The sequence below is a fragment of the Prosopis cineraria genome, unplaced genomic scaffold, assembly GCF_029017545.1.
Source record: "Prosopis cineraria cultivar Desert tree isolate PC_DT_omini unplaced genomic scaffold, ASM2901754v1 PC2, whole genome shotgun sequence".
NCBI lineage: Eukaryota > Viridiplantae > Streptophyta > Magnoliopsida > Fabales > Fabaceae > Prosopis > Prosopis cineraria.
In genome coordinates, this window is record NW_026555333.1 from 11,927,169 (window position 1) to 11,937,540 (window position 10,372).

Genomic DNA, 10,372 nt, shown 5'->3' on the forward strand with positions numbered 1-10,372 from the left:
AAAATTAAAAACTCTTGTTAGGTCTACAGATTAGTCCGTCCTGTTTGTTTTCATCTAATTTTAGTTTAAAATATAAAATTTAATATTTATAATTTTTTTCATTTTACTGATTAATCATTTTATTTATTAACATACATTTTTGTGTTTATTATAAATTTATGATCTTCGTTCACCATAAATTAAGATTAAGAATAAAATAAAACTAATATATATATATATATATATAGAAAAAATTTTGTTAATAAAAATCTGTTTATATTTTGTTTCGTAAAGTAACATAACAGTTGGATGGTTGAGTACAAAGAAAGGCGAAGCCCTAGAAGCATCGTGACATCATAATTCCCTGACCCACGTACAGTTCTCACCCCCACAATATAAGCCTCACCCCTCAGCCTCCCCAAAATCCTCCTCCTTTATCTTCCTCCTTTCTTGGTCTCTGTCTTGTTCATTTATGTAGGGTTTTCTCTCTGTGTCCTCCATCTCTATCATGACCAATATCCCCACATCTCTCACTGACTCTTCCCTCGCCCTCTTCTCTCTCGCCATATCAGCTTCTGATCCCTGGCCCTTCTCCTTCTCTCCCTTCCTTCTCATAGCCCTTTCCTCTTTCTCCATCTCTGGTTCAACCACTTTCTAGGGTTTTCCTCGACATGGGGTTCGTCTCCAGTGGAGACAGTAACAGTAATCAGAAGCACCATAGCCACCACCACGTGATTAATTTTCATCTCCATCTTCCTCACATCCACTTTCTGCACCACCAGGAGAAGAAGGATGGTGATCTGAAGGATATTCCGAAAGGTTGTCTCGCGATACTGGTGGGTCAAGGAGAGGAGCAGCAGAGGTTCGTGATTCCGGTGATCTACATCAACCACCCTCTCTTCCTGCAGCTCCTGAAGCAGGCCGAAGAAGAATATGGCTTCGATCAGAAAGGTCCTATCACTATTCCCTGCCACGTGGAGCAGTTCCGCACCGTCCAAGGCATCATCGACAAGGAAAACGCTCACCACCACCCGCACCACAACCACCACCACCACCACCATCACACTTGGTGCTTCAAAGCTTGATATGCGTGTGTCTGTGTGTATCAGTCACGGCTATATGTATCTACGTTTTTGTTTTCTTGATTTCTGAAACACCCAGAATGTGGTGTGGAGATGACAATGACTAAAGAGCTCTGGAATAGAAATTGTCCGTGTGCTCGGTATTACATGTTTAGATCAGTGACGAAATAAGGATGCTATATCGACATATATATTTCCTGTGATCTCACTCTTTATTAATTGTGGATCTCTGTGTGAGGCGTGAACGCGTGAAAGTGTCAAGGAAGGAATTAAAACTAAAAAAGAAGGAATTAAAGCTGGAAAAGGGGTTAAGTGAGAACATAATGAAGGGATACAGCAGTGTGTATGCTGTGTGGTGTAAAAAGAGGACAGAGATGGGAATATAGGAGGGTCCATGCATGGGGACAAAGTCACATATGGTGTTGGTGTTTTGGGCTGTTATGACGTTGCTTTCTGTGTTTTCTAATCCAAGAATGTATGGTTTCGTGGCTTTGCCTTTAATTTGGGATTTCTTGTGAGTTTGGTGGATGGTTTTAGAGCATGCTGTCCCACTTGTATTTGTCCTTCACATACGTCTTTGGGATCAGTAGGATTCAAGCAAAACAACAAGTACAGCAATTTCTGACCAGCAAATTAAAATATAATTGCTTTTATTTTTCTGTGTTTTTGTAATATTATAGATTTTTTGGGTGGCAGATATTTTTAAGTTTTTCAAATAATTTTAATTCATCTTTGCTTCTTTTTAAATTAGAAATATATCTTCTATATAATCCAAATTCATTTTCTTGTTATTTATTCTTCAGTTATTTTAGGAGCTTTTTTAGCTTTGGCCGTTCCTCTTACCGTCTGAACATTTATTGACTTAACTTTAAAAGTTCTTTTATAATAATTTTAAAGTTAATAGAAAGAATTAATCTTTTAATCAGTTACTTATTAGGCTTCAACTATAATTTTGCAACTCAGCAACTTTCGCTGCGATTCAGTCCCTCCTTTTGATTCACCTATAATTTTATCCGAGGGATCATGAACTAAACTAACATTTATTGACTAAATTGTAAGTGATTTAAAAGAGGAATTCGAGTCATTTGATCACATCATAGTTGAGGGACTGAATTAAAGTGAATTAAAAGTTGAGGAAAGACTAATTTTAATCAAAAGTGCAATATTTTTTTTTGGCCAAAAAGTGCAAGATTAATTAAACTATTATGTATTATAATTATTTTAAAAATGTTACATTGTACCTCTCGCCTTACGAAACTCTCGAGTTTAAACAAAAACCGAAGTGATGGGAAGTTAAAATTGGTGAGTTTCAAATAATTTGATGAAAAGGTGAATTTCAGACATTCCATGAACGTAGATAGTTGTTTATCAAGATCAATTCATCAAGTATCATTGCCATTTGAGAATAAAATATAGGACGTAACTCACTAAACATTTCCTCATCCAAAAAAGCAAATATAAAAAATTCGTCGAGGTCAAGCCATGTCACAGAATCATTCCTCGTTCGGTTTTTTCCACGAAGAGGGGATTTTGACTCGGGAAGCACTTTCTCAATCCATTTGATATTGAACTAGGGAAAAAAAAATATTGTTTTAGGATTCATTAGTCAATCACCTAAGTTCAGACACAATATCGTCGTATTATTTTTGCTGTATCAGGGGAAATTTTCTTCCTCTCACCCTCTTGTTCTAACGACCGAGCAAAACTGTTCAGTGAATTTACCTAAAACAAAAACAAAATTCAGGGAGGCAAGTGGTAGGATTCCACCATTTATGATTGCTCTGTAGGAGCCGCCTCTGCTCACATGCAAATCTCTTCTGACAGTTGAACCGGTCTCGTCATCTTTGCTGGCCAATTCCAGTCTGGGTTTGAAATTGAGCATTTGATTCTAGTAAGCATTTTTTTTTTTTTTAAATAATGTTCGAACAGTCATTCCGGCCACGAACAACTAATCATTCCTCATTTTATGTAGTTGACGTATTCCGGGGGCGAGCATATTTTTTAAAATTATTCAAATAACAACGGGCATTTCCTTTTTGTTTACCGGCCTTCATTTTTATTTTGGAATGAATATTATATGCAAATCTTTAGTATATCCCAGTTCTGGCTTCACAATTTCTTCGTCTCTATCGGTGGCCGTTACGGTTCCGATAAATTAATGAGAAAAATTTTAACACGAGACTTCGACAACGTCATGAGGACTTAAAAAAGCCAATCTCAAGACACGCACGATACAGCTGTTCAGGTTTAGGCCATTCGGCTAGCCATTTTGGGCCCCGTCTCTAATTTTGACCAATTTGTTATGGCACGGAGGCTAGGATTGCGACCAAATGCTCAGAATTCTTTAAAGCAATTTAGATATAAAACAATGTTTGACTTGCAATCCTCCATCCGAATCCTTGTTCCTGAAGGACTCATCACCGTGACCTATGGAGCCATAAATTGGTTTTTGACTGTAATTGAAACGTATTTAATCTCCACACGAAATCCCTTAATCCCTTACAATATAACATGCGCAATCTGTGCTGACATGTAAAATTGAAGGACAAGTTTACTTTGCACGCAAATTACATGCTAAGGAATAAAACAATATGTTAGCTCTATTTTCCCTCGACCCTCCGCCCACCCTTAAATAAAAAATATATAGTCCTTTTGTACCGTTTCCTTTTAAAATCAAATATTAAAAGGAAAGAAATGGGGAAAAAAGTAGACACAGACTAATTCCAATGATTAAGCTAAATAATAAAAAGACGATGGCTTTAATCATACTAGCTGTCGCTGTCTTGGATTTGAACTACGTATTGTGATACCATGCATGTACTTGGTATATCCGCTGAAACTCAGTTTTCCATCAGTTTTTCTGATCCAATCACGTATTATGGTGTAAGCTGAAGGACCCAGATTCATATCCTGAAACGTGTTATTCAAAAAGTCAGTTGGGCTTATGAATTAAATCAACTCATACCTGCGCCAACAGCTACTAGCATGCATACCTGCGCCAACTCCTCAACTGAAATGACTCTGTTTCCTCCCCGTCGAAATGCTCGAAAGCAGTGGTTGCAATTCTCTCCCAGTCTTCATGAACCTCGAGCTGGTATACACTGAGTGCGGCGGCACAAAACTCTTCAAAATCCATTTTTTTATAAGCCAGCGCCTCCATCTTAAATCAAGAAATATGGAATTCAGCATAATGATTGCACAGAACCATACAGTTTCATAAGGATAGAAATGGTAGGTAACACTACTATTTATTAATTAATACAATCCAATTGGGTGCGAAATGATGAATGGTGGAAGTGTCCTTGAATTTGCTTGACTGCTCCACTATATCGTTCGCATAACTTCTCCTTAAACTAATATAGATTCCACTGTGCCACCTATTTTCCTCAAATACTAAGTGCAGCACTTTCAATATTTATTCACCTCACCACATGTGACGCTCATGTCAGAGAGTGTTATAATAAAAAGTAAAAACTATTTTAAGGCCTTAACAGGTTAAGCCTGAACTGTAGGTGTATCTTCAACAAATTATATCATGAAACTAATGTTCGATTAATTATATGACTACCAAATCTTGCTAAACTTGCTATAAGCTAGGCTGGGAGAAAGAGATTTTAGCGGTGAAAAGGAGAAGGCTGGAAGTACCCTGAATTGAACTGAAAAATAATTACATTTATAAAAAAAAAAGGAAAGAAAGAAAGGAAAAAAATAAAAAAAAATAAAAGATGACTCACCAAATTTAAAATGTCAGGGACCCTTGATTCCTTCATGGTATCAGTAGCATTTTTCATGAGAGCCTGCATTTTCCTTTGATTTTAGTTGATATTTTGTGGTAACAATAGCAGCAAGAATCAACCGTAATGTTTGAACTTTACACGAAAAATAGATTATAGTAATGTTGTATGTTACAAACACTATCTCAATGTCATAAAAGAAGTAAAATTGTAAAACCAGGCACTCACCGCTCTAAAATTATCAAGAGAAACAAAACCATTGTTTGGTTCTAATAGGCGGAATTGTGTTCTTAGAAAGAAGAGTTCATCTTCTGGCAATGCTTTTGAGAGAGCCTGCATCATCAATGTATAAGAAACAAGGAAGATAACGTTACATTTAAGATGTAAGGTGTATTTGTTTAATGGCCGTATAACAGGTAACCTTCAGTGCGGCTCGTTTGAAAGGCGTGGCCCGCACATATAACTTGACCGACTTGAAGATTGAAATGTCTAATGGAATGGCACGTTTTTCATCTCTCAACCATGGATGGGCTGCAAATGTGGAGGTACCTCTCCATCAGTAAAAGTCATAGAACTAAATCAGAATGTGTGTGTGTGTGAGAGAGAGAGAGAGAGAGAGAGAGAGAGAGAGAGAGAGTGAGGGAGAGGGCATTTTGATTGCAAAGATTCAAATATTGAGTCAACCAGGGTCTGAGCAGAACATTCTAACAGATACCTAGAGCTTGGGCAGCAGACATCCTTTTTCTATGGTCCTTGTTCAAAAGCCTCTTTACAAAGTCCTTAGCTTCTGGTGATATTGATGGCCAAGGTAAATCATCAAAGTTAGGATTAGCTCTTAGCACAGACCGGAAGATTCCTGATTCAGTGCGTGCCCAGAATGGTCTACTTCCACATAACAATATGTATGTAATAACACCGATACTCCATAAGTCTGCTTCAACACTGTAAGATCTATGGAGCACTTCAGGTGCAACATAGTAGGCACTGCCAACAATATCATTGAGGCGTTGTTCTGCGTGAATATGAGAAGTAAATTGTCAGTTTTTGAAATCAGGAGACAAAACAAAACTAAGAATAATTAAGAACAATGCTTGGAGATGAACCTGTCAGAAAACAGTAAGAAATGCTCTACAGGTAAACCTATAGAATGAAGAATCTAATAACTGGTACTATGCCCCAAAGTGCAGAATGACATGACTTCCTAAGTCATGTGAATATAGACAAAGATTTCCACTGGGCATTCCTAAGGAAAGTTGCCAAACTGTGACAAAAAGAGTTCGCATATGATTACCATTTTCATTCCTCCGTTTCTAACTTCTCCCTTTTACTCCCATCAAGAACCAACTCCCCAGTGCACAGGCGGTTTAATACCAAGCACACTATATGAACATGTTTCTTTCGGTTAATTCTCACAAAAAATTTCTTTCGGTTAAAAGTAAGTAATAATAGCCAAAGTCTCTTTTGGTTCATCCCAAAAAAAGGCAACCAAGAGTATGGCAGAGAAATATGTCAACTTCTTTTAAAGAATCTATATTATCTATGTCAAATTCAGTAATAAGACTTGAGGATTTATATGCTATCTTGACATCCTTTAACAATTATCAGAAATTTGATTATCCTAAGACGTTGTAAGAAATGACTAATTCAAAAATCCAGTGATCCTAGGATCGAATTCTCATTCAGGAAGAACTAGACATTGCAAGTATGGTTTACAACTAATATACAAATTTTGACATCACAAGACTCCATCCAGTAGGATCAAACTTAAAAAAGGATTTGAAAGAGCCAGCCTAACAATCAAAATAGAAATAATTGGTAAACAGAAAATAGAGAAACGGAGAAGGGTAAACCAGCAGCCATAAAGCTATATACCAATATTGAAGGACTGTCCAATAAAGAAAGGGGCTAGAACAAACAAACCATCAATATTTGAGACGATGAAAAGATTGGGATCCAATCATCCTAATTATGCACTTTCCATCATATTTTCCACTATAAATTTCCTCAGAAGATTGGCTGCCTTGTGAGGAAAATAGCATTGCACAGAATACAATCATGAATTACAAAACATATGGTAGAACTACCACAACACCATCATCTTATTCTGTCAACAGCTCAAGAAATCAAAAGGCATTGACTATATTTAAGAACCTACAGTGGGATATATGACTTCTGATTTTCTCTCAAATCTCTAGTGGTTTGAAAATTTCAGTTAAACCATCCTAGTTATACCAAAAATGATGCTAAAATGAAACATAAAATCGGTCTGCAACTTAAATAATAAGTTGTAGTAATTGATGAATGCATAGATAAATCAATTATTACCTGGTCTAACAAAATCCGATAGACCAAAATCGATAACCTTCATCAGAGAATCATCTTCTTTTGAGACAAAAAGAAAATTCTGCGGAACAGGCAAAATGTATAGGGTGACAAATAATACATTGGAGAGGTAATTATATACCATCACCCAAAACAAGAAAAAATACCTCTGGTTTTAAATCACGGTGAACGACTCCTTGGAGATGACAAAAGGCAACTACATCTAGAATTTGTACAAGAATTGCTTTTGCGTCATCCTCAGTGTATCTTCCACCTCTTTACAAATTATTCATATTACAAGAATCCAATTAAAATAATGATTATCAAATCAAACTCTCTCAAAAGTCAAAAGCATGGAGGGAGTATAAGTTATAGATAGTTGAAATGATGCATAACATTTCATGTTTACCTTGAAAGAATTCTGTCAAGTAGTTCTCCACCCTCACACAATCTAACAGGAAAAGAATACCTTAATATCAGAAAAAACATAAATCATAGATATTTTATGCATCGACTACTTATCCATTAAATCTACCCATATTAAACATCCTTGGATGCACAAACCTGTGATGGAAGTCCTAATTTCAAATAACTTAAAAATTACGCAATTTGCACGGACCAACAGTAAGACAACTAGGTGGATAAAATTTTGGCAGGATTAAAAGCAATAATTTGGAAATAACTGTTTGAAGACATACTCCATCACTATGTATACGTTATTGGCGTCCTCAAATACATCATGAAATTTCACCAAATTATTATGTCCAGATAAGGCTTTCAACATCTTCACCTCCCTCCTTACATCTTCAATTGCTATTGCTGTTGTCATCTGCCATAAAAAAATCCGTTACAGTTGTCTAGCTAAATTAATCAGGTAAGTGTGAGCATGACTTAATAAGAGTTCAATTCATGTTGATACATGTTATTTAACAAACTTGAAAGTAATTATTGAAGTCGCCCCTAATCATAGGTCAAAATGATAATTGCTCTCTGTCAAATAAGAAAAAATATACATGAGAATAGGAAGTGCAGAAATCTAGAGGCAGTTTTGACAAACTATCCATGAAGGACATTTAAGTCAGCCACCGGAAGTCAAGTAGCCAAAATCAGAGTTCACATTATTTGAAGCCCATAGTGATTAGAGTAAAGGAATGTTTTTTTTTTTTTTTAAAAAATTCGTGAACCAGTAAAAGAAATCAGATGTTAGTTCCCTTTCTCCGTGATATTAATTTTTCTTCCTCATTTTTTCTTCCAAAAAAAGAGATTTCCACGCGCATCTAAATTTCATTGCCAGGTCATGGAAGTGGCTGCATAAATAGCGTCAAATTAAGATTTGAGATTATGAACCAAGTCACTTCCAGGTTCATAATGTACATTCTTAACTTTTAAATCCACTCCGAAGAACTGATATGTTCACTACTAAGTACTAACGTCCAGCAGAGGTAAACAAGAACAACTTCAACCAAACAAAAAAGGAACTTGGGGTACTTTCTTGCAAACCTCATGCTTCCTACACTAATGTTTCAGCAACAAGGAGAGATAACCTCTGAGCGTCAGGCCTGGAAGATAAGAACCTTATAGCCCATTTGATAGCGGTAGAACAATTTCCTTTAGATCAAAACTTTGTTCCTCACATGAAAAGTAACTTCCACTGACATTTGCATTTTAAGCAACACCCCCCCCGGCCCCAACGGTGACGTAATTTCAGCAACAACTAAATTTTCCATCAACTTATTTTCACCATTAACCGCAGCTGCTAACCTCTTGATTCTCTGTGTCATGGCTACTTATCTAAAGGAAATTTTTTAACAGTTCCAATAAAATTAACTAGAGGTTAGTGTACTCCAAAATGTTTAGGCAATACTTTCCTCTAAAATTCCCGTCCAAGATAAGTTTTATCTGAAGTTGTTCATATTGCAATCATTTGTTTCACAAGGGGCTTTTAAATTCTTCAAGGGCAAAACAGGCATTGGCATCCATTCTCTATTCTCATGCGAGACCAACTCAGAAAGATAATAACACGAGTTGGTCGCACAGTTGAGAACTGTATACTATACACAAGAAAGAGACATTGGACGTCGTCAGCAACATCATCTGGGAATTCTGAGAATATCTGCTATCCCAGTCGCTTCTATGATCATGTCTATAAAGAATTTGTGGGTTGGGGATGATCCAAAGAGAAAAATGTTACCTTAAATTTTCCAAGAGGCAATCTTGACTGTTGAATCATCTTTGAATTTCCAAATTCAAAAGTTACTCTAAGTAATTGTGTATCGCATTTGGCCAACATTGCATGGAATTCCAGTGCCCAAAAAATCATTTTATGGAAGAAATCTGAATGACCAAGACCACAGTCAACTCAGACCAGCTTACAGAAAAAGTTGTCCATTTGATCTCCACAGGCTATATTGTTAAGTTATTCATTTTTTGTCCATCGCAGATTTATATAAAATTAAGCGACAAATGCATATACTATGCCTCTCTAACCTTAGCTTTCGATATGATTTTCACGGCTACGGATTGCCCCTTGAGGTCTCCCTTCTTTGCTTTCGCCCAGCAAGTATGACCAAAATGTCCCCGACCTACTTCTTTTCCCAGCTCGTACTTTGCCCCCAATATTCTTTGCATATCCGAAGCTCTTGTCCAACGGCCTGTCTCCCTCTCCACCTTCGGCTTGCTCCTCGGGTATCGGCCCGTCCTTGGGTTTCGCTTTCCCCTGCCGTCTCAGTAACGCTGCCATGATCGGCTTCGCCGGCGATGGAGGCGGAAGAGGCCATCTGAATTTCCTACCCGGAGTTCTGGCCGGCGATGGCGCCACCCCAGGCGGGAGAGGGCTCGGGAAGGGAAGGGACTAGTGAAGTACTGCGCGGAAGTGTTCCTGCCAGGGGTTGCATCGCCCGCTCCTGACACTGAGTCGCCGGACGGCAGGGGCGATGCCGCCGGCTGCGGCGATTTAGGGCGGTGATCGGCTGTAACAGTTTCATTGTTGACGACCGAAACGTTTTTGCTGCAACAATGTCCCATAGGTGGCTAGGAAGACCCGACGGGGTGATCGGGAAAAGTCAAACGATCCAAGAAGAAAGCAGAAAAAGCGTCGCCGGCAAAAATTGAGAAGCCACTATAGAAAGAGAGAGACGGAAATGTGAACAAGTAGGAGAAGGAGAAGAGGACGAAGAAAAAAGGAAGGAGTAGACGGAGGAAAAGAAAATGAATTAATTTGAAAGTCAGAGAAGTATTACGATAGTCCAACATATC

General features: G+C 37.6%; 2 protein-coding genes across 2 annotated transcripts; both read right to left on the reverse strand.

Annotated features, from left to right (window-relative positions):
* Positions 1–581: 581 nt before the first annotated feature.
* LOC129303297 (uncharacterized) lies at positions 582–1,441 on the reverse strand. Its single transcript, XM_054942517.1, has one exon. The coding sequence runs from the start codon at positions 1,038–1,040 to the stop codon at positions 591–593; it is 450 nt and encodes a 149-aa protein (XP_054798492.1). The 5' UTR covers positions 1,041–1,441; the 3' UTR covers positions 582–590.
* A 2,158-nt stretch (positions 1,442–3,599) lies between these two features.
* Positions 3,600–10,372, reverse strand: LOC129303626 (CDPK-related kinase 4-like). The gene is given in 14 exon segments (XM_054943058.1): positions 3,600–3,971; positions 4,055–4,095; positions 4,098–4,221; positions 4,796–4,858; positions 5,024–5,128; positions 5,217–5,326; positions 5,511–5,807; positions 7,121–7,199; positions 7,285–7,393; positions 7,527–7,568; positions 7,816–7,946; positions 9,605–9,733; positions 9,735–9,962; positions 9,965–10,372. Coding segments are annotated over 14 exon segments (1,782 nt in total). The 5' UTR covers positions 10,142–10,372; the 3' UTR covers positions 3,600–3,824.